Source organism: Onychostruthus taczanowskii, unplaced genomic scaffold (genome assembly GCF_017590055.1).
Source record: "Onychostruthus taczanowskii isolate IOZ18803 unplaced genomic scaffold, ASM1759005v1 scaffold1, whole genome shotgun sequence".
NCBI lineage: Eukaryota > Metazoa > Chordata > Aves > Passeriformes > Passeridae > Onychostruthus > Onychostruthus taczanowskii.
Window position 1 is genome coordinate 13,638,317 of NW_024496525.1, and position 25,209 is coordinate 13,663,525.

The 25,209-nt window shown below is 36.4% G+C and overlaps 1 protein-coding gene across 2 annotated transcripts in view; it reads right to left on the reverse strand.

Moving 5' to 3' along the window:
• Positions 1-466: 466 nt before the first annotated feature.
• The window catches only part of PRKD1 (protein kinase D1), a 115,942-nt gene continuing 91,199 nt past the window's right edge, over positions 467-25,209 (reverse strand). For both annotated transcript variants that reach the window (XM_041397893.1, XM_041397901.1), the window contains 11 exons: positions 23,312-23,435; positions 22,463-22,540; positions 21,631-21,910; positions 19,283-19,335; positions 18,135-18,207; positions 17,116-17,222; positions 16,535-16,696; positions 14,929-15,027; positions 13,600-13,867; positions 3,933-4,018; positions 467-1,437 (listed from right to left, as the gene is read on the reverse strand). In XM_041397893.1, coding sequence (XP_041253827.1) covers positions 1,219-1,437; positions 3,933-4,018; positions 13,600-13,867; positions 14,929-15,027; positions 16,535-16,696; positions 17,116-17,222; positions 18,135-18,207; positions 19,283-19,335; positions 21,631-21,910; positions 22,463-22,540; positions 23,312-23,435 — 1,549 coding nt within the window. In that variant the 3' untranslated portion in view covers positions 467-1,218. The remainder of the gene's footprint in view (positions 1,438-3,932; positions 4,019-13,599; positions 13,868-14,928; positions 15,028-16,534; positions 16,697-17,115; positions 17,223-18,134; positions 18,208-19,282; positions 19,336-21,630; positions 21,911-22,462; positions 22,541-23,311; positions 23,436-25,209) is intronic.

The following is a 25,209-nucleotide window of genomic DNA, read 5'->3' on the forward strand; positions in this document are numbered from 1 at the left end:
ATAGAATAAATTTCAGCTTTTCAGTGAGTTTCTCTGTCATGTGTTATTATAGTGAAGCCTGAACATCTCTCACTATTATAACTAAATGGCTTAGGATTGGTAGTCTAAGTAATTGTTAGAAATAACAATTAGTATCTTTAAAGTTTTCAGGGGAAGAAGAGCAAAAAAGATCTGTGGTTCCTTGTCAGTTCAGTGGAACTCAGTGGAAAAGCAGAAGCAGTGCATTTCTCAAAAAACTAAAATTCCTTTAATGCAAATACAACTTCTCCACTCCCTCAGTGTTTCAAAACTGAACAAAATCAGTCCCACTAGGTTCTTATAAAATATGTGTGATAGGAACAGAGGTTATCCAGCAGCATTTTCCCACCTACCTCCATGCTGTCTTCTTAATGACAAATTAATTTATTCTACATACTTCTGATGCCACTCCAGGATTATTTTAAACAGAAAATTTCATCAATGAACCTATTTTAATAAGACTTTTATTGAAAACATACACAAAGTCAACATGTTATTTAGCTTCTGAATGTACATATTAGAGAATATTCATAATAGAGAAGAATATTTTAAGAAAAGGGGAAATACAACTGACATGCTACGGTTTATATTTTACTAAGGCATTTAGGTACAAGAACAAGTTATACTGTGTGCATGTGTATCTATACACACAAACATACAAATACACACAGGTTATCTGATTTGAAACTGTACAATTCTATGCAATTCATTATTTTTTGCCTTTTATATTTTTAGAACACTAAATAAAGCTTTTATCCAAATGGTAGAAGTTGTTCACAGAACAGCAGTTAAAATCTACTCTTCAAGAGTTTGCTTACAATTACAATACTAACGATGCACAAAATACCCCCGAGATCTTCCCGGGAAAGTTCTCTCTTACCAAAATGAGGCTCAAGTAAGAAAAACACTAGTTTGCAAAGGCACCGTGGAGACAGGTTTTAATACATTAAATACAACATGAATCATTCACAATAACAAGTTTAGTGTTTCTGGGAACTTTTGTAAATACAACACAGTTGGTCACACAAAAATGTTTCTGTTGATTTGTCTTGGCAACTCAGATATATCAACAGTGTAACAGCATAACAGCTTTGTTCCCATCTGACAGAAAATAATGGCAGTTCTGCAAGGCAAACGTTAAACCTGACCGTATGTATTTATTAATTCCACAGTGTTTTGACAGATTATAGGGGATGTAACTTAAAGGATGCTGACACGCTCACTGAGGGCTTTCATTTCTGTTTCTTCTAGCTTGGTGTTTTCGTTATGGTTAGCACTTGGACTGATAAGGTGTGCGGGATACTGCAATCCGTGTTCTTCTGAATACTGTTCCCACCGGGAGTCATCACTTTCATGGGTGATGTAACGTTCCCCCATTTTACATTCCAGTTCTCTTAAATCTAACCAGGTTTGGTAGTCCTGAAAAAGAATAACAGTATTACTTTTAGATTTCCTAAAATAAAATACATTCCCTTCTGCTATCAATAACACTCAAAGTGCTATTAACTCAGTTCTCTAAGGGTCATCTTTATTGCTCTAGAATGGAAAAAATCTTATATAAGTGTGAAATCTGCCTAAAGAAATAAATTTTATCTCTAGAGGATTTTTGGATAAATTAATTTTATTGAATTATCACAAGTATAGTACTGAGCTGTTACAGGTTGTTTTGAAAAATGTATGGATATTTATAGATTGCCATAATATTTAACTGAGGCATGGTGGTAAAGCAATTCCTCCTTCTAGTCACAAGATGAATGAGAAAGAAGAAACATTTTTAATCATACAAATACATTCTAGTGATCTGTATCAGTTAAGACAGTTAAGTCTGTATCTCAATATAATAATGCAGAACATAAATTCAGCTTGGGCTAGAAAAATCTCCTTTTCTGAACTTTTTACTGGTTTGCTCAAAGAAACATATACACCTAAAGATTAAGGTAGTTTGGAACTCCATGTTGACAGTCAAATGTAAGGATTTGAGTTTCATGCTGTTTAGACCATCATGTACTGCAGCCTCTCATCTGTCCAAAGAATGCAAGTTTAATTTTTCTTATTCCAACCCAAAGCATGCATGAAGCTGCAGTAATAGAGCCAATCCTAGCCCCATGCAGACTAATCTCTCCTTGTGATCCTATATCCAGTTTTCTTTTTTCTCCTTCACTTTGTCTCAGCCTAAGACACAATCCTAACCACACAGCCAAAGCACCAGAAGCCCAAACAAAGTAAATTCACAAAGCTTTCATCTTTAGTATCTCATATACTTTGGCCCATTTCTTAGAGACATCCTCTCAGTGAACACCACTAAGTCTCACTGTCCTCTAAGGAAAAATAACCACTGTTATCTTTCCTTAGCCTGCAAGGCAGGACTCTTCTAGAGAAAGGACTCATCCCATCCCTGGTGCTAGAGCTGCTGCTGAACTGCCTCATCTTATTTCACCTCCACTCACTACTACACAAGCAATAAAACTGGATCTAGAGGAGAAAGACCTGTCCTGTCATGTGAGACAGCCAGCATCCTTGACCTCAGTCTGGTCCCCAAAGACTCAAGTAAATGCATTCTGCAATGGCTGCCAGGCAGAAGAGCAGTCTTGGAGGAAAAAACTAGTGAGGGACAGGAAATCTAAGAGGAAGAAAGCAAGCTCCAGATAAATGTCCCTGAGAAAGATGGGGTGCAGCAAAGGCAGTTACAGCCCTTTTCCTCCTATACCAGAAGGTCACCATCTACTTTGAGACACAGTATCAGCTATAAGATGATGTCGCCCTGATTTTGTAAGACTTTGTTAAGCGTTCTGATGTTTGCATTCTTTCAACAAACTTTCTCACACACAGTTCTGTAAATAACCTATGTTTTGCATTCTTTCATGGAGGTGGAGAGAATTGATGGACCCTTGGTCTGTCCAGTGGCATTGGAGAGGTGGCCCTGTCACCCTCCAATCCACTGTCACCTTTGGAAAACTATAAATGTTGGAGTCAGAAAATAAAGTTCTTCTTCTTCTTCCTTTTTGTTCCCCTCGAGAGCAGCAGTGTCTGTGTCATCATTTTGTGCCGTATCACAACAAGATACTGAAGCAGGACTCAGTTTTCTGGTTTGATAAAGATTCCTTTGGGATTGGGGATTATGCACCTGGTCCATGGCACTCTGCCTGTGCCATGATTATTTTCCCAGATGCAAACAAAGCTCCCTTGAGAGATCCAACAGGCTGATGCATCTGTCTGGCCTCAGCCTGTCCTCATCTCCAGGGAGGGACACAATGCCCTGGCCTGGGCTGCTCCCACACCTCCCTGCTCCTTGGACAGGGATGATGGAACAGGCCTTGGCTCCTCACTGCTTTGTCTTAGACCTTAAACTTGCAGTGATTTGGCTACTGCCAGGATAAAAAAAATTACCATATCATATGGTGAGCACAAGGCAGAGACTGCTAGCATCTTAAAAATTCCTTACATCTCAGTTTTTATTTGAAGAATTCAGTTGAATGTGGTTAATGTATATTCCTGGCAAGCACACAATTTCATTAGTTTTTGTGATGGCTGTGAAGTAAAAGGCTGTTGAATAATTTTAGTAAGAAGTGAATTAAAGTAAACTGCAGGCAATGAAATAATATTAGTCAAATGACTACAAGGAGTTTTTTATATATGTAGTATATATATGTAATATATGTAATAAGTAGACAAAAATGATAAAATATTTTTTAACGTATTTTGACAGCATGAGACTGTTTAGTATTGGAATCTAATACTTCAGAAATTAATGAGAAACCATAGGTAAATTGGTGAACAAACATGAGGTTCTAAGGACCTAAAATCATATTCAGAGTAGTAGATTTTCTTAGATTCTACTGTGCTTAAAGATGAAGATTTTTAATTATGTTTAGAGTCCAAACACAAGAGTAAAAACATGGAATTTGAAGAAATACCTGTAACCATGGGTGGCTTAACGTCTTGTCCACACTGTAGCGCTTTCTCATTTTCACTTGCAATAAATTATTTATGAGATCAATAGCTGAAAAGAAATAATATTGGAAAATGTTAGTTCAAATGTATTTGTTTCAACTAGAACATGCAAACAGAGAGCTACAAAGACATGGTAGTTGTAAAAAGAGGGCAGTTATCCCTTCTTACTCCAGCTTTTTACAAGTTGCAGTCAATGCCGATGTACCTGAAGGCACCCATGCAACCCTTCCTACTGGGATTACAACTGTTTTACTGAACAGTTGCCTGAAAATAATTCAGGATCCTGCTCAAGAGAAAAAGAGAAAAAAAAAAAAACTTCAAGAGAAAAAAACCTCATGTAAGTGAGGTCTATAGTTGTGTGATTTGACACATGGAGGCAACCAAGGCAACCACCAAGCCACAGCTGAAATGCAGGGAGAAGGTTTATTCCATTGCACAGGCACGGGGACACCAGCTCTGCCAGGCTCAGCTCATCCTGGCAGAAGGGGGGCACTGCCTGCCCCAACAGATCAAAGGGCTGTGTGCACCCACAGTCCATCTCAAGGCTGTGCTTCTGTGATCTCTCTCCCAGCACGAGGCTCTAGCCTGTCTGTGAGAGTGTGTTATCTATACATGCAAATTCTGCTTCTTAAAAGAAGCAGAGGATGAGCAACACTAGGTATAATAAAAGGAGTTTTCCTACACCAACATTTTTAGCAGCAAGGTGCAAGGTCACTTTGAGTAAAAACATTCCCTCATTGCCAAATCTTCCAGCTTTAACATTTTCCACCCAAGAACAGTATTCTTCAGGTACCACAGTAAACAATATATATGTATATGTTTTACTAAGACTTCACTTATAACTGACAGCAGCACCTTCCCAGTCCCTGAGTGGAGAAATCATGTTTCATAAATCATGAAGTCTTGCAATACTATTCTTTTGAACCAAGCATTGCTTCTACTTGCTAGTCAACAGTTGGCAATTTCAGAAAAGTGAGGGCGTCTTTTACAAATTTCGTGACTTCTATAGTTTTGGAGTCAATGATTCACTGAGGTTCACAGAATCACAGAATGGTTTAGGTTGGAAAGGTCCTTAAAGATCCAACTCTACTACCATGGGTAGGGAGACCTTCTGCTGGCTTGGGTTGCTCAATTGATCTTGAACACTTCCACAAATGGGGCATGCACAACCCCTCTGAGTAACCTGTCCCACTGTATCATCACCCTCACAGTCAAGAATTTTTTCCTAATATCCAACCCCTTCCTAATAACCAACAAAACTTGCCCTCTTTCCATTAAAAGCAATTACCCCATGTCCTATCACTACATGCCCTTGTAAAAGGTCTCTCTTCAGCTCTCTTGTAGCATCCTTCAGATAGTTCAAGGCACTATATGGTTTCCCCTGGAAACTTCTCCAGGCTCAACAAAGCCAACTCTTTCACCCTGTAGGTGTATGTGCTGTGGTGCCTGAAGGGATGAGACCCATGAGGCAATGATCAGTGCATGGAACTGCAATGAGTGACCCATTTGGAAAAATCTCTAGAATGAAACTGATATGCAATTACAGAAAAACATTAAAAAAAAATAAAAAGAGGCTATAATGAAAAGTTAAATCCTATTAGGTGGTGCTAAATGTTCAGCATGAGTTCTGGTGGAAAGTTACCGCTATTCCAGTCAGAATAAATGACTAGCCACAAGGAATGATAATATTCCTGCAATTTTTCCATTTCATCACATTATCCTTTGGCATGTCCAAAGTATGCTGGTTTACATCTTTATTTCTCTGTTTATATCATGGTGACAGGGAAAGATGGTCTTGAAAGTAACACAGACTCATGGCATCACTGAGGGGCACCGGGTCTGAAACACGTCAGACGAATATTGTTGCCAGCTGGGTACTAAAGGAGCTGAATAATCATCTTGTCTGTTTTAAGACTATGAAATAGGACAGAATTCTTTAAACCAATTATCTCTGAGGTTGTATTCTGTACAACAATATGAAAAAGCTTTTCTTTTTTTAACAGAAACTTCCTCTCTGCAGGCAGGCTTGATTTGCCATCTAGGGTTTGATGTCTGCTTCTGGCATGGGGCAGAGAACAATGAAAACAATATCCAGGAAAATGGGAATTCACATGGCAGTCTATCTGAATTTATGCAGCTAATTTGACAGACAAACCTATTCTTGGCAATAGGAGACTATCACTAAAGCAGCCCTGACTTCCTGGTGATGAAGACTGTCTTGGAAATCAAAGCAATCATGGGAATGATAGAAAATAAATCTCAGGACTTCTGACAAAGAAAGCATTGCCAGAGGCTCTAAGCCATTCTTTTCCTGGAACAGATGGTCCTAATTTTACTTTTCTATTGTGGACAAACAGATTGTTATCTACTGAGTCTTTTAGTACCAAGTACACTTAATGCTAAATTCTCTAACTGGTGTTTATTTTGTTCCCTCTCGAAATGCTGGTGAACTGTATGTAGGATAAGAAAGTCAGTGGATATCCAATAGGACAATTATTGTCAGACGGCATCATTCTTAAAACTCATTTGTTTTCCAAAATAGTGGAATTAATAATCTTTTTCCTCTTCATTCATAGGAGACATTCTCAGGTTCCAAGCTATAGGGAAGAGATTGGGAAATCAGTCATACACAATGGTTTTGATAACACCTATCAAAAAAGTAGTGACCATTGTTTTTATTTGATGTTTCAAAGAAGAAAACATAGTCCCTTACTCACTGCAGTATATCTGAGTATCAACAAACATCAGAATCTTCTGCAACACTGTCCAACTTATCCTTAAATTGAGCAGTATTACAGTAAGACTTCAGACTGTCTTTTGATCTATAAGCCAGTGCTGAAAGTAAATTTAGTAGGGCTACCATTTCTTTATTGTTTTCAGTGGTATTTGGGTGTGTATGATCTTCAGAGTTCATTTTTCAATCATTTACTATGAACCTGAGTTTGGAAAATAGGCCAAGAACTTGATGAAAGGGTTGATTGTGCTGGTAACTGCTGTGATGTACGTGCACATATCCCAGCACGTGCCTTGCTAACTGTCAAGCACCTACTGAATGTTCTTCCTGCCACTGAGGGCTGATAATGTCTCTATTACATTCTTTCTGTGCAACCCACTGGAAGCAGATATGACTGTGAGCCTCACGAGTGATGAAATCATATTTAGCTATTCAACCTCCCTCAAGTTACAAAAGGACGAGGGGCCCCTTTGTCCCTTTTTTCACTTCAGGACAAGGATTTATTACATGCAATAACATATTTCTTTGTATTCTTGGGGGAAATTACCAATGGCTTGTTGAACAGACCAGAAAGGCACTGGTCTAGAAAAAAATCACTAGAGAAGGTGCACAAAAAAAGACAGGGAAAAAAACTATGATGAGGGTGAAAAGGCAGTTTCCCTGGATGGTTACAATTGTAAATACTAAGCAGTCGAGAACAGCTTACACAGATAGTCTGCTTGTTTCACCACTGGAATACTGCTGTCTCTGTAACCAGTTTTGCTGTTTTGCTTAGTTTTTCATCTAGAGTTCTTTTTGCCAGGAAAGTTTTGTCTAGCGCCCTTACTTCTTCAGAAATAAGCACAAATAAATAAATAAGCAGAAATGCACCGTGACTACTAGAAGTACACATGAAGTAGAAACTCAAACTATCTGATACAATTTTATTTGCTTTATTACTCAAAGTTTTCAAACTTAGGTGAAGGAAGAAAACACGAGCTTCAACAGCAAAGAGTATTTGCTACTTTTTATTAGGAAATGATGCAATTCAAGAAATGCCACTTGTTGAACCTGTAAGAGTTCTGTCTGAGTAGAAGAAGCCAAGATGCAAGTGACAGATACAGGCAGTGTATCTGTCACTTGCATCTTGAAAAGAACAGTGCAGTGTCAAGCAAAGAAGAACCTTGGAAATTTAATAATGAAATTGTGAATGCTGGAATTAAAATGCTTAAAAGACTTGTGAAAGTTCACTGTTTTCTCCGTCTTTAAACTCACAAAACCCCCGTCCTGTTCTGACGGCATCCTGACAGCCACTATCTTACAAAGCTTAGTCTGGCTTCAATTCATGCAAAATGAATGAACAGTAAGATTCATGTTGACTCAATTTCTGAATTTAAAAAAAAAAAACAAACGAAAATCACATAATTTTTTGATGATTAAGTTTTGAGTTGTACTGCTTAAAAACATTGAAGATAAAAATTTGGAAGGCATTAACATTTATTTTAGACATACAACTTCAGGGGGCCAAATCTGGGCATCATCTATTACAAAATTAAATATCCTGTCTAGGAAGATAAAGCAGTTTTGAGGAGAGGGTAGTAACTACATAGTATCTTTAAGTATTTTCATGAATTTTCACTGATAACTTTTTTTTTTTTTTTAAATCAGATTTGTAAAGTAATCCTTATCAGACATTTTAGGAACTTTATAAAATTTTAGAGTATTCCTCTGTAAAATCTATAATTAAATAAATTCAGAGCATTAAGAAAGACCACCTATGCTCTGTACACAATCTACAGGAATGCATCAGGTTATCACCATGAAGGTAACCTGAGTGAAAGTTCTGAGAGGATTATGGAAGTGCTTTTACTAACATTTTTATGAGCTCCTGTTTACCTTCCATGATCGTGTAAACAGTCAGTTGAGGACTTACAAAGTTCCAGAAGCTAGAGACTTTGTTAAAGGGAACAAACTAACCAACGACGCCAGTAGAATGAGTATGGCCTTTTAGACAGGTGATCATCCAGCAGAATCCCCAATAGAAAAATTCAAATGCAAACTTCAGAAAGCTTTGTATCCCTTTGATTTTAGGAAAGAAGGCTCTTTAATTTCAATTCACTCTAAAGAACCTCCACAGTCAGGAGGTTCATTACTCTACACTGCTTATGCAAGTTTATTAATATGGCAAATAATTAATTGTAGTACGGACAAAGACACAATTTTCACTCTAAGTATCAAATTTACACAATAATTGCTTTTCACAGGAATGACTACTTTAACTCAGTTAGGATGTGTCCTGCACATAAATGTAAAAGTTTACAAAATATCTGAAAAACCCTATTACAAACCTATCATTCATTTAGTCCTTCCCTAAAGATTTAAACGTTTTACATAAGTTATAAACAAGAAATTACCTTAAGGATATAAAAGAAGCAGTCCTGAATTAATGATGAATTCATAATTGATTTAGAATTTCTAAAGTCCACCTAGAATACTACCTACTCTTACTACCATCATTTTTACAAATTTGAGCTGCTTCCCCTAATACAGGAGGTCCAAGACTTCCTAGACCCTGGATTTTTCTAAGAATAGGTTAATTGATCAGAGGTCATTGTTATTATAATTTTTTCATACACACAAATCCCTTTCCTGCTGCTAGTCAATACAGCTTTGTTGACAAATGCTCCAGTGTACATGCAGTTATTTTAGCATAAAATGATCTTCAGCTGGCTGAGATTTTCAGGCACATAGATTCAGCTGTACTCTCAAAAGAAATCCTTGGCAATTCTATGCTGTACCCTACAAGAGATGTTTCCTAATACTAATTTATCCAAGCAAATGTATAAGTAGAGCCAAGACCTCCTTTTAACAGCTAGCTAAACATTTACAGAGGCAGAGAGCATCTCTGAGCTATAACATGCACTGACCTCCTCATACTCAATGCTCACTCATTCATGTGACTTTCTCATTAATGTGTGAAGCACTCAGAGTTTCTATGCACATAATGTTGGAAGAAATATAAATAAATACTGACTCAAAGGCAGCTGTGGTATTTCTATATGACTACAAAGCATTGGAACAGGGACACCAGGATCAAATTTAATGCATGATAGGAATGGCATTGTTTCTTCCCAAGTTATTTTAATAATATTAAGTAATGTGAAGCACCTAATCAGTGATGTGAGTTGTACATCACACAGCCCATCAGGTTAGTAGCAATAGCTGTGCTGGTGGTAGCTGATGAAAAACGAATTATAAATACAATGTTTTATGAAAATATGACAGCAGAATGAAACACACTATGAATAATTCCAATCTTGACACAGCACATTTTAGGACTGTACAGTTCAAAAGAATAGCTACCACAGTGAAGACATAATACATAAAATATTAAATACAGGTAGAGAGAAAAAATCCATCATGGAATTCTATCTTTATATTTAGCAGTATTTATTTCTTGTATCATGTAGCTAAGTAAAAATAAATCTCCTGAGATGATGCAAATTTGGTAAAGGTAGACTGGAAGGTCAAAACTGGAAGCAAACCGTAGAGCTGTTGAAAACAGGTTCCATGTCTGAGACATGTGAAATTTAAAGTGATAAAATAGATAGGAATTCTACAAGTAGAGTCCTCTATATCAGTATCTACCTAAAATGCCACAATGAATACTGAATTAAGTTCAAATTGCCATACAGCAATTTATTGAATTTAGAAATGTAGCCTGGCTTGACAAACATTGAAGAGAGAGCAGAAATAGACCGGGCAATGAACATCTACCACAAAAACTACCTATCCCCAGTAATGTGTTACAATCCTATTTAGACATCCAAAAACAGAATCAGATTTTGGGATGTGTTCTTTTGAAAGAGTGAAGTTACTGGGAAAATATGGAAAAATGCAGCCACTTCGGTAAAAATCAGAACTCCCTATGGAGAAATCTTAGACGTACAAAATTGAAAGGTCTTCATTTTCTTAAGTTACATTTTAATGGGTAAAAGGAAGGACAAAGCAATACACAAAAAAGCTAAATTTCTCATCAGAGAGAGTTGATTAAATTAATCCAGGGGTTATGACATCAGACAGACACATTATGGAAAGAGAGGACTCAGTGAATGACTAGACCATATAAAGGACTGGCAGAGAAGACAACTGTTGATGGTGATTTAATAACATTAAGCACTCAGAAAATATTGTCTTCAAATAAGTTCTGTCTTTTGTCTTGGCTTGTGACTGCAGATTTTAAGAATTGCTATAAAATGCTACAGAAAAAGTTACTATCAAGAAAGTTAACACAGACCAAAATATCACCCAACATGACACTTTTCCTCCAAAATAGAACTTATCTCCATGTGCTCTTCTTCTGAATCTGTTAGACTTTAAGTACATTATTTATATTACCATGCAGTGTAAATTGTTATGGGTCATGTGTTTTTTTATAAATCTGTCACCTCATCAGTGCAATTTAAAATTTGAAAAGCCAATTTTACTTAAAGACCAGTAATTGACTAAGTGACATATACTGGGAATATTAAGGCTACTTTACCATTGTTGTTACTTTTCCAGACACATTGTTTACATATGGTAAGTCTCATTTTTTTTCTTTTAAAGTTTTGCTACCCTCTGCCTTTTAGCTCACAAATTAATATGCTGTTGTTTAGGAAGTACCAGGAAAAGCACATAGTGTGCACTAAAACCAAAGTGGCGCTAAACACAGCATAATTCACTCTAACTGCCACTCTATCTATTGAATTCAAAGAAATATATCCTTTTCCTTCTCTGATTACAATAAAAATAGAAGATGGCAACAACTAAGTTTAGCCATTCCTAAACTTTTTACATGAGCAGTGGTCTGAAGAGAGCACTGGAATAGCTACAGTTGCAAGAAGTTTTAGACATTTGGCTCTCTGAGCCACAGTAATAATCATGGATATGACACAAAAGGTTTAACTGCTGTTCACCTTTCCTTAGCACCAATCTCTGCAATAGGCATGCGGAAGTTCCTTCATAAAATCTTTAAAATAATCTGTGTTTGTCCCCTAAATGATTCAGTCATTTGTGGCATTAATTAACATAGCACTGTTCAGAACTGTAATCCAGATCAGATGTGTTAGGACACCAGGACAGGTTTGCATTTGAACCATGCTGCACTGTCAGAGGTCACAGAAACTGGATGGAGCCAGCAGGTCCACAGGGGCAGCTCCCCTCACAAGCTGTGCAGGAGAGTGGAGCAGACATGAGAAAAACACTCCTTTATTTTCCCTGAGAAATATGGAATTTGAGTTCAAATTTGAGCTCTAAAAATCAGCTTTATCGAGTAATATTTGGACAGAGATCTAGACTTCAAGTCCCTCTTGTTAAGACATAATGGAATCTCTTCAGACATTTTCCAGGTTTTCATTTAGCACAATAGAGTGGTTCATCACCTAGCAATCCAAAATATGTAATAAAATCACAATGTACAAGCAGATTTTAATTTAGTAACTTGTTAAAATGTGTTTCCCTCCCTTCTGCACGCTTGCAGCCTGGCATCCATCAACTCTTAATGAAGGCTGTGATTCTACAAATGGAGAGATAACACCCAAGTAGGTGAGTTTTCTGTAGGTGCTCTACTGAATCTTCACCTCTGAGTGCAAAAATTGATCTTCTGTCTACCACAGTAGAAACTTGTGGGAGACAATTTCTTGCAGCTTCCCCAGTGTTGATTGCTGTTTGCTTATCTCTAGCGACAGATAAAGCATTGCTGCCAACAGATTCTGTCAGCTTACATATCAAAGTGTGTGGAGGTTCAGGAGAACTTCAGTGTGTAATTGTGCAGATTTATAGCTTTTTTTTTCTCCAACAGATTTCAAACTTCATCTGCCACTGAGATAAAATAACAAACAATGCTCTCAGAGCATTTTCTGAAGAGAATCTCACATGGCTGTAATATATATTATAGTAAGCATTAGGCGCACTGCGCTCTAAACTATGCTTAAGAGGTATGTTAAAAATATCACCTGAAAACCAGAAAAATGGTACTCTAAATACCAGAAATTATAAATGCTAATATTGTAATTCAGTTTGGCACATTTTACAATTTTAGAAAAGGATATAAGAGTCTGATGCTTATAGAGTTTCTTTGCTTTAAGACTTATAATCCTGCAGAATTCCAAACTAAAAAAAAATTAAATCGCAAAGTAAATCAAATTGCCTGCAAAATGTTATGTATGTGAAAATATCAGTGAAACCAGAAGTGTCTATTTTTTTAAATGTCCTGCTTAGTTGTGTTTAGACACATTTTTAATAGAACTAATTTACCTTCTTTAAAGATGTTCCTAGTGAACTAGTCACACTGTTATTTTGTTTTTTATCAAAAGTCTTTGATGCCATTGACCAGAACTTGAGTTTCAAAGGTCTCACATTAACTCCAAGCCTTTCCCCCTGCATAGTCTCTTGCATGACATTTTCTCACACTGTTCCTGAAATCTCATCCACGGAATTGTTCACTTTTATCTTCTCCACACAAAGATATCAGAGTACAGCATCCAGTTGAAACCAAACTCAACTACTGGAACAAGTAGAACAAGAAACAGACTGCAGATGCAATAGAGCTGAATTATGAGGTACATAAATGAATATACACAAGACCAATTACAGCAGCTTAAGCTCTCCACAGATTCTATAGCAATCTCATCTGTAGGTGGTTATGTGCCTCCTTCAACACCTCCTGGAGCGATCCCATGCTAGGAGATTATGCCATATGCAGTCTATACATGCTCTGTAGGAAATGTCTAAAGCAGCTGACAGCACAAAACAGACACATTACATTACTGGAATTTTTTTTTTTTAAATTCTGTTACATACAGGAAAAAATCTAAAAGCAAAATACATCTACTCTTTTGAGCACTTAAATAAGAACAGCCACAAACAGGTATTACCTTCAAGAGAAATTTCCTTCCATGGATTAGGTGGATACATGAAAGCAGCATTCTGGATTTGGTCATGTATGTCTTCATCTTCATTGAATGGAAAGGTTCCACTGAGGCTTACATAAATGATGACACCCACTGACCACATATCCAGAGATCTGTTATAGCCTTTGTTTCTCAGAACCTCTGGAGCAAGGTAGGCTGGTGTTCCTACAACTGAACGCCTAAATGATTTCTCTCCAATGATTCGGGCAAAGCCAAAATCACAGAGTTTTACCTGTTTAATGAAAAATGCTACAGTAAGACATACATTATTTTTATCATCAAATACATAGTTAGGGAACTTTAATCATCAATTAGTTGCAAGGTGCATTTCTACTGTTCCTTCAAGGGTACCTTTTTTTAAACTCTTCTTTGAGAGGAATATTCTTATTCCACTGAAACAGTGGACTCGAATACCAGTCCATAGCATCTCTTCTGTTCCTTCATTCCATGAATAAAACACAGTTGTGGATAGTCTCAACAGCTCAGGTTTGCAATGAAAGCAGTAATAAATAGTAATACTTTTCATTCATAGCATAGGAACACAGCAAACAGAAAAAATGTTTTACCTATGGCTACTTCCTAAAACAAGCAACTTGACAAAATTTAGTTCTTAAACTTCCACTTTTATTTTCTTGTGGATCTAGTAATACTCTGCCTCTCTGCGAACTTCCTCATCTGAGTTCTACAAAGTAACAGATTAAGCAGCTTGAAAATTCTCACTTACAGCAACTCAGTACAGATCCTTCCCTTCCAATTACTGATACTGATATTATCTAAAAATTGTCAGTAGTACTCATTTTGAATATGGGTGATTGAGGGAATTTATAGACGAACTCTGCAGACTGAAGGTAACAGAAGCTGATAAAAACACCTTTTAAAGAGAAATATAACCAGTCAGAATGCATATTTAAATATCCTGTGATCTACGTGGCATTTAAATGTAAGGAATTAAAGAAGAAGCTCTTGTTCTTCATGAGCCCCATCCAAACTTTCAGAAAAATAACTTTCTTTCTGGAGCAAATTAACCAGCCAAGTTAGTAATTTGTGCTTAATGGTGAGCAAATTAGAAATGATCACACAAGTAGCTATATCACACTTGAAAATCTAGTCCAATATTCCAGTTATATCTAGTTCAACAAATGACAAGAATCAAGGATTTTCAAACGTAGCTTCTTTATGAAGCAGTTTGAATGAGTGATCAACTTTTCTTGTCTAAAAATTCTGTGCAGACAGGTTACACAAACACTTATTAACTACCACAATTTATCTTAAGTAAGGGCATTTTCTACTTGCCTGTGGGAAAGGATCAGCTGATGCCAATAACACATTTTCTGGTTTGAGGTCACAATGAACAATATTTTTGAAATGAAGATGTCTTAAAGCAACAAGGATCTGTGAATAAACAAATCAAACTATGGTTGCTTGCTTTATATTGTATGAACAGTATCAGTGACCAGAGAAGCAAGGACTGGTGTGAAGAAAAACAACTCAACAAGAATGTACCTTTTACAAGAATGTCAACACTGGGGAAAAAAACAAAAAAAAAAAAAAAAAAAAAAAAAAAAAAAAAACCCCAAAAAAAAACAAAAACTTACAAGAATGTCAACACTGGGGAACAAAAAAACCCAAAAAAAACAAAAAAAAACCCAAAACAAACAAACAAACAAACAAAACCAACAAAAAACCCAAAAAAAACACAACAACAACAAAAACCAAAATGCTGTGCCTTAAGTTTTCTTGATGTTTCACTGCATCAAGTATTTTTCCCTCTCCAAGAGTTTACACTATAAACATCTTTTAAAAACTGGGTTCTAAGCATTTTTTTTACTTTTTTGTGCATAAAATCTTTGAATGTAGTAACATTTGCAGAATGACCTTTCATATCTAGATTCAACTAGAAACATTACACAGAAATATTATATGATCCAATTGAAGTGTTTTCTTGATGACAAAAAGAATGGAGAGTGTTGTATGTATTTCTGTTCTGTTACATACACATAAATATAGTGACAGTGTGACAGATATCCATCCTTTTTGTGTGGCTTTAAGCCAGCTTCTTGTGTTTGGTCAGGGGCTGACAGAATTTGCCACTGCAGTAGAGCAGCGAGGAGGCTGAATGAACCTGTGAACAGAAGAAATCAGATTCTAAAGCTGGTGGCAGTTTTGCCCATTAAAGCCTGGAAACTAGGAAACCTGTTAAGTTCTACATCAAATAAGGAAGTTATAATAATAAACACCATAATACTGCTGCTTCTGCTACTTTCCTTTTTCCAGACTGCTGAAACATGGGCTTCTCTGACTGTGAGGTGGCTCACTACCAATGTGTGTATCTAAATTTAAACCAGTATTTTGGTCAGTCAAAGAAGCAGTGTGATAACATTACAGGAATATAACAACAGGAAGCTCAAATGAATCCCATACCAGATTGTTAATAGAAGTAATAATTTAATCCAGACTCAGACACAGGTAGTACTGAGATCCAATCTCAGCACAGAAAATAGGTTTAACAGAGCATAGTATGAACTGCAGTGGTTTGATATCAGGCAGTTCAAGAGGCTCAAATTTATTTTTGTAGCTCTCCAACAGTTTGCTTTTACTGTTTTCCTTTCTTGTGTTTAATTCGTCCATCATAGGAGAAACTGTAGGTTCATGTCCCCTCCATCCAGCAGCCAACAGCTCTACACGTGTACAGGTTTAAGTCCTCTGAATGGTTTACTATCTATAACGTAGATAGTAACGTACAGTAATGTAAAGAAAGCTCGTTTATCACTCCTGTTTTACTCAGATTTTCACAAACCAGTCAGGTAAATTATGTCAAAAGGAAAATATAAGAAACATAATGATAATAGTGATAATAATTGACCTGAAATCTCCTTCCTCCTTATAATTAATTTCTTACCTGAGTAATTAAAAACTTGGTTATTCTCTCTGGCAATCTGCCCTTTTCACTTGACAAGATCATCTCCAGCATGTCTCCATGGAGTTTTTCCATAACAACAAAGACTCTCTCTGGCGTCTCAAACATACACTCCAGATTTACCACCCCAGGATGATGAAGATTCTGTTAAAGATAAATATAGTATTAGAATTCTCAATATGCTCAATAGCTTTTATCATTGCATATTCAGACTTCACACCCCCATGTAAACCAGACAATGTTTCAGTATTTCATAATTTAAACTGTCCCTGTAGGCAACAGGGACAAAATTTCTAGGGGAAGTACAGGAGAATGTATGAATTTCATATTAGTTTAATACACATTTTCCTTATTGGGTCTGGTGCTTAAAACTGCAGAAATTGTAACTCCTCATGTGACATTGCTGACACATTTGGTTTTGGCTTTTTATGGAAAACATGCAGAAAAAAATTAATATCTTTGCAAAGACATTAGTGATTATAAATTAAAATCATTATATTATTATCTGGTATTTACAGAAATAAATAATGGAGCTAATAGAGTAAAAAAGAACAGAAAAGTACCTGTAAAATGGCAACTTCATTACGAAGTTGACTTTCCTGTTTAGTTGGAAATCTTAGTTTATCAATTATTTTAATGGCAACATCTCTTCCAGTTTTGCGATGCTTTCCTGCATTAGTAAAACAAAAGCTCTTTATCAATTAACATGATTAATTATGAAAAGTGTTCCCTTTTTATGTGTTGTACAAATGGCCATAACCAAGTAACCCTCAGAGCTGGTTTCCAGATAAGACATTAAAAGTTTTCTGTCATTTCTCTTCTTTCTACCCTTTGACAATAGAATTTGCTATCACCTGACAAAGCCATTTAAACACGTAGGAAACAAACATATGAGAAAGTTAGCTCTGCATTTCAACAGTATAGATGCAAAGTTAATTTTCTCATACATGTGTAAGCTGCAGCTACATTCTGTGCAACTGGCTGGTTGTAGGCTTAGTCCTTCACTGGTAGCTCCACACTAGCAAATAATGAAATATGTGATAGCCTTTAGGCATGTTAGTGCATGTCCCAGGTTTATCAGAGAGTCAGAGATACCTCAGTGAGAAATTTGTTGTTTGTTCTCACTTCACTGTGTCAAACAACAGCTGTACCTAAATACACCCCCCAAAATACCGCAGAAAAAAGGAGAGGAAAAATTAATAGGAAAATAAAAAGATATACAATTCTAACAAGCTACAGAAGAAACAATTAATAAATGTCTTACTGAAATATGTAAAGAAATACAGGGAGAATTATATTTTTTTCATCTATTACAGTTCTCAAAAAGAAGAGCTTTATTAGAACTTATAGAGAATATATGAAGCTATTGATAGACATTGACCCACCACTGGGCAGAAAACTTCAATCTACAAAATGACTTCATCAACACAAAATATAAACATATATTTTGTTGAACATATATGTCTTAAATGAAATAACAGACAGCTAATTTCTGCAACAAATCATTTCAGAATCCAAATATTTTCCCCATTCAAGAAAATTTTTATCTTAAGCACAATTGTACAACACACCAAAGCCTTACCTCCATAAACAATTCCAAACTGTCCTGATCCCAACACTTCATCTGGGAATATCTGGTATACAGTGCTAATATCCTGTTTATACAAACAACAGATATTAAGCCCTAAGAATATGGAAAGAAAATTTGTATTTCATTTGCTTTTTCTAGTGGGAAGTAGCATCCTTTTAGTACAGTATATCTTAAAATATGTTATCAGCCAAAATTTTCTGGTGTGTTTTCTTACAAGCCATAGTAACTGTAATTGCTGTAAAAGCTGATGAATCTTCAACAGTTTCACTGAGAGGGGCAAAATATTCCATTTGTGCCAGAGAGGCAGTCTCATGTCTCACTATCTCTCAGTGCTGCAACACAGGCTAAAGCACAAGCTGTTAGCAGATTCATTTGGGGGATTCAAACATCAAATCTTGCAGCTCAGTTTTATTTTCCTGATATTTAACCAGCAGCATATACAACAGAGTAAAAGCATGTCTAGTTCATAATAAAGGCTGTCTTATTTTTGTTAGGAAACAAAAAGTTTCCATCCCTAGGAGGAAATCTTTTTGCACTCTTTTTCTGACAACTACCAGAGCTGTCCCAAAGCTTTAGCTGGCTGCAGGGAGTATCTATTTCTTCCATCTGCCATGAGAGAGAAAGCAAGCAGTGTGACTGCTTAACTTGACCACAAGACCTATGTCTAACTGTCCTAGAGTAAAAGAAACCCAGAATTCTCTATGTATGTGTTTTGATATATGCAACTCTTCCTTTGGCTAGAGTTTCATCTTCGTACAACAAAGAATATCTGATCTCTCAGTTATGACAGGAAATGGTATATTTATCAAGATTTGTGGTCAGTTTTACAAAGTTCAGCTGACAAATTCCACAAACTAGTAATTTCTACACCTGGCCTTTCCACTTGGTAATTAACATCCTACACAGACCCACAGTTAAAGCCTGTGAAATTACCCATACATAATTCTTGCATCTAGAAAAAAGGTGCCATGAAGATGGTTTTTGTCAAAAGTTAAAAAAGCTAATTGTTTGTTAATTTCTTCAAAGTAAGTGAGAAATGGCTGATGGGAACTCCCCTAACACTCCTCTTGAAAAGCAGATCAATGACTTTGCCAGCTTAATCATAGCATGTCTAGCACCAGCATCAAGAGAACACTCACCACGTTTTCTTGGACTTGGCAGTTTGACACAGAAATACTGATGGATATATCCCCTGGGGAAGAAATCAAAATATACTTTAGATTGCTGTGCTTTTAGTTCAAACATGTAGTAATAGGAAATGACATTCATATTACATCAGTAACTACTGACAGCTCTAGAAATTGGACCAATTAGGTCAGCTCATTTGTCTACCAGCTAATATAAAATTACACCAGCCCACAAACACATGAATTTAACAACAGCTTTGCAGTGTAGGGAAAAAACAGGATTATACAATTCATTAATAATTTTTTTAATAGTGAAGTCTCATAATAAGCTTCTTATTGATTTTCCCATTCTATTTTGAGGTTTTTTATCTCACCCAAGTAACAACTGCAACGAAACTGGTTTTATTTAGTGATCTAATTTAGGGATTTAATAATAATTTTGATTTACTTAGTCACCTACAACATATTTGATGCTATTCAGATGAAGGCAACTACACATTCAAATTAGGCTGCATACTGTTACAAGTAATACACATTTCAACTGGCTTAACAGACATTATTAAAACTTAAAAAATAAAACAGACATAATGGAAACAAAACCTTGCACCTGCATTGTAATACAAGAAAACAGCAGATCCAACTTCTATCAATGTGGAGCTTAGGATGTTATAAGCATGTCATAAGCATTTGAACTGCAAACTTAGAGGCAAATTTCAGAATATGCCTACTGCTAGCTGCATTACACAAAGACAATACTTTGGGAAGGAAAGCATGCTTCTTTGGAGCACAGTCATTTCTGTCTCCTACTTCTGTGTAGAATCCCATTCATGCTGACTTTCCATTTGTTTAAGTAAAAATTTTGAAACAGTGTCCCCTGCTATAAGGCCTGTACTACACACTGAAGACACTTGCTACTACCCATCAGCACTAATCCTAGTTGCTGTAAGTAACATGAGTAACACAGCCTATTCCCTTCCCTTAGGAGGGCTGCTTTTGGCATAGAATGTTTCAGTTATGGAGGGTTTTTAAATCATTGCCAGTTTGTTTTCAAATGTATGTACTGCTGTGTTTACATGAAAAAAATGCATGGAAAAAGATAAGTCTTAGACTTTGAGCAAAAGAAAGAAGGTTGCTGTCATTCTCATTGTCCACAAGGAATTGCTCTAAAGGTCTCAAATAACCTTAATTTTTGCACACATAACCCAAAGATAGCTACTAAATTGTAAATAAATTTTTCAAACTTCCCAAGAGGGACATAAGACAGCTGTCATGCCCAGTCCAGTATTTTATGTGATTTGTTTAGCTACACTGGACTCAAACCAGGGGCACTGGGCAACTAGTCTGACAGAAATGACATCCAGAATTTGACACTATTTTATACAAGATCCCACTTGAGAAAGCAAAGGACATTGCTGATCTAATCTGATATGTGAGCTTTTGTGCCTGGAGATGCAATGCCACAGCCTGTTGTATTACTTGGTTTCTGAAGGGCTTGTGATCTCATTAGCATCTTGTGCTGCATTAATAGCATCCAGATGTCAAGTGCTAAAGTGGGTGTATATTGCAACAAAAGGTCTAATCCAAATTATGTAGACATATCCAAATTCTCTTTACACTCACTAGACTGAACAGAAGTACAGAGCAGCCACAGCACAGAATTGTTTGCTCTGTGCTACTTTATTATCAGTACCCAAGACAGATTTAAACAGTCTCATATTTGGTTTACATAAACTGTCACCTTCGCTAGAGAATTACACGAAGGTATGTAAATTGGAAGCTAAGATATATTCAGTCCTTTTGGTCCTGGATAACACACATGCCTTGTTGTGCCTAGAATAGCTGTTCTTCACACTTGAGCTCCATTTGTCTCAGCATGGGACAATGTTTGAGGCAGCTGTACAGCCAAATATGATGAAAGGGAGCACATCATCTGTGCTGCAGTGACCCAAAGAGTGAAGACCTGCTTCTGCAGACAGCTAGAAACATAAATTACAGTCAGGATAGGAAAAAAATCTATCAGTTCTGAAGTGGAGCTCAGAAAATTTCATCCATCTGCACAAGGAGGCTATTCCTCACACCAGCAACAGAAATTTGAATTAGAAGCCTTACTAATTTCATAACTATTTGCTTACTAAAATATCTGCATCTTGTATATCATTACAGATGTCCTACTGTAAACTGAAAACACATGGATGAGAAGCTGGTGGTGGTTAAAATAACACGGAAGACAAGTGACAAGCCATGACAGAATAGCCTTTACCAGCTGTGCAATACATCCTTTCAATGTGTGCAGAAAACTGAGCAATGCCATTTGAGAGGCAATTCTCCTTATCAGAAATGGAGGAAATGAACAGACTTACTGTGCAGGCTGGCTCCTGAGCCAGTGGATGCCCCTTTAGGGATGACTGGCATCAGGGCATGCTGTATTGCCATCTCCCACATTCGTGCCACATCAATGCCAACACCACTGCTGATAACGCCATTGTTCAGTGGAACACTTGAGAGGTGGTCTATGTTTTCTCCAACATAATAGACTATATTTGCTGTGCTTATTTCAAAACAATGAGGATTGGCTCCTTGAGACAGCAAAGTGAAAGTTTTTGCAGGTTCCAGAGACAAAATTTCAGACAATGGGATTTCCTAAAATAAAAAAAAATATTTTACTTTCTGTGCAAAGATTATCAATATAAAGAACTTCAGCATGAGCTTATTTGATTCGTTTATTAGTTTATTTTACCACATGCTTCTTGTACAAACAAAAAGCCTCTTGTAACCTGTGACACAGACGACTGTTGATGGTAAATACTAAATGTTTCTCTCCAAGACTAAATAGAACTTTAACTATTTAACTGAACTTATCAAAGACAGTAGTGACATACCTTCAGAGAAAAAGCAGAGCCATCCATATATCAAGAAAACTCGATTAGAAAATAAAACCTTGTTAACTTCTCATACAAAAACTTTTCATTTCCACAACACACATCTTATAGGTCCTCGTGAGCTGACACCTTCTGATCAGAGACTTGTTTTTGAAAAGCAGAACATACATATGCAGCTTAAATAATGAAAAAATAAAAACCCCCAAAACCAAAACAGAAGTTACACTATTATTGTACTTTTAGTAAGCATCAATTTAGAAATTTAGTCCTTATATTCTGCTGGTATGAAAAGAGGTTGAAAAATATTCCTTACTTTGTAATATTTGCTTCCGGTATCATTTTGAAAAAGTGTAATGCATTTGCTGTCCAGCCTCCAGTAGTGTCGCTTTCTCTGCAGTGAAAAACAAGAAAATTAATGAAATGTTCATTTTGCAAAAGCACCACTGCCAAAATGTTTCTTTAATTTGAAGAGATATACCATGAACGATAAAGACCCAATTACTACTACAAGATTTTACTGAAAACTTTGTAATTGAATTTAGAATTTATAAACCTCTTATTATGCTCTGCTATTTCATTAATAGCTCTGTTAAAATTGTACAAGTTTTAAAAATTTAAAATGTCATTCGGATGTCTGCATTACATTCAGCACAATTTGCTGACATACATGATCCTAAAGCAATTGAAATTTCTTTTTTTATCCCTTATAAGCACGCCAGTTCACTTTTCAAGTTCACATACTGAAGGCTTTATTCATTTTTTAGCAGGTTGGAATGAAAATAGCCTTTTTCTACACTAAATCTACTTCACAAAATCTCAATACAACTCGCAGTAAGGTATCAGGGAAAGTGCAGCTGGAAGGTAAAGCTACTTTACAGAAACCCTTAACATTTTGTTTCACTTCCTTAAGAATGATTTTACATTTGGCTGCCTATGATAATGCAACAGACATTTCAGATGGTTTTTGCATGTTTTAACTGTATCCGGTTCTTACAAGCAGTGCCAGTCCTAGTTATGATAAGTATTGGGACTTTAGGAATCATAAAAATTGCAAAAAATGCCTTGCATGAGTGACTGCAAATTATGAGAGTACTGTTAGAATTTTATTCTATACTATAATATAACATGTACTGGAAGACATGTCTTCTGTAACAATGCTTACCAGTGTGTCCTTGCTTGTATAGTGAACCATCCAACCCTCCTTCATTACTGTGCTACTTCTCCTTTTTGTGTGCTTCACAGACTGTACCACTCTCATTAATGGAATATTGTTGCTGGTTGAAGGGCTTAAGAATAAATCATTAAAGGCTTTTTAAAAGAAGATAACTTTGAACAAAAAGAAAAAAAATCTTTATAATCAGAATATGTGTATACACACACATAGAAAATATCCGCATTTATTTTTATCATTGTCAGCAGACCCAGTTTGTACAATATTTTGTTTTGTCATTCCAAGCATCTTGAGATTACAAAGAAAAAAGGTTGTAATGTGACACCAAGGGAATGTCAGAGACCTTCTGAAGGCTTACATACACTATTCCAAAAATATTTCTAAAGATGAACTAAGAAAATCGGCAAATGACTAGGGCCTTAGCTAGGCTGTGGGAGCCACTGCTCAAGCTTTTGCTATGCATGATTCAGAGCAGTACTTGATCTTGAATCTCTCATAACCTACGTAGACACTGTCCATCAGATTACTGTCCTGTGATCTTGCTTGGGCTCAAACATACAATGGAGTGATGCCAGTTTACAGAGCAGAACACATGTCAGCTGCCCAGCTGCACACACCCTGACCAGGCAGAGAATCTGCTGGAACCTCTCAGAGAAAGACATTTAAGCTACTCTGTGCTCAAAGACTTAAGGTGAAACCCTATTGCCTTGTGGGGTATGCACACTGCAGCTTTCTACCATTCAGCCAACACACAGTAAGCTGGGAAGCCGTGGGAATGTGGCAGCATGCCTGAGAACACTATCAGATAAAATCTGGTAGCAACCAGAAGCAACCTAGCCCATCATCCTTGCTGTTAGAGTTAACAACTCCCAAAGCAGATTCTGTGTAATGGAATGTGGACTCAATCTGTTCAGTCCTAAACATGAATACTTGGTAGTTTCTGGCAGAAATTTAAATAGTGATGCTGCATTGTGAAAACAGAGCACAACACTGCTTTTGTATTATGCCCTGCTAGCAAAGCTATTAGTGCAACAACTCCAAAAAAAAAAAAAAAAGGGCTGATAGTGTTCAGGAAAAGAATAATCTGTTAAATTCCCAAAGTTGTTGTGACTGTAGGTGTCTGAAGGTGGCCCTGCTTCACTGTAATGCATCCTGGAAATAAGTTTTATGAAGTGGTGGTTTCCCATCAAAATGCAGAAAATGGTGTCTGAAAGTTTAATTAAGTATATAACATATAGGTAGCATCTCTTTTCTGCCTAAAAATGATTTAACCATCTGCAATTTCTATTTAGCTATTCCTGCCTGGGCTGACAAAAGGTTTACATTTTATTTGCCTTATATAGATCACTTAAAAAATATCCTATATTGATACAGAAACTACCCTTAGAAATAACTGCAGACAGGTATTACTGGAGGAATCTCCCTTACATAAGTAAAACGTACCTTAGTTATAAACGTTTTATTAGCACAATTGGGTATTTTTATTTTGAAAACATGCAATGCTGTCTGCTTCACAAAACTTGGAAATTTAAAATGTTCTGCGACAATGATTTAGTGATCTAAGCACAGGCTCATATTCCAATGACACAAGGTGTCTATACATCATACATATATCATGCGTATCTATGCAGATAAATATGGCAGTGGTTTACTGCTGCATGAAGTAAAACTGCATATTATTGAAATGGATTGCCTTCTATTAGTGCAACAGGTGTATGACAACAACACATACTGAGAGAGACTCCCAACAAGCAAAATAAAAGAGGAAATTGCAGGTCAAACAGACGTGTGAAAGAAAAATGTTTTATAAGGTATAGATCTCTTAAAGGTACAGATCCCTTGCATCAAGGAAATTACGGTTGAAATTTCCTTAATTCATTTCAGGTTCC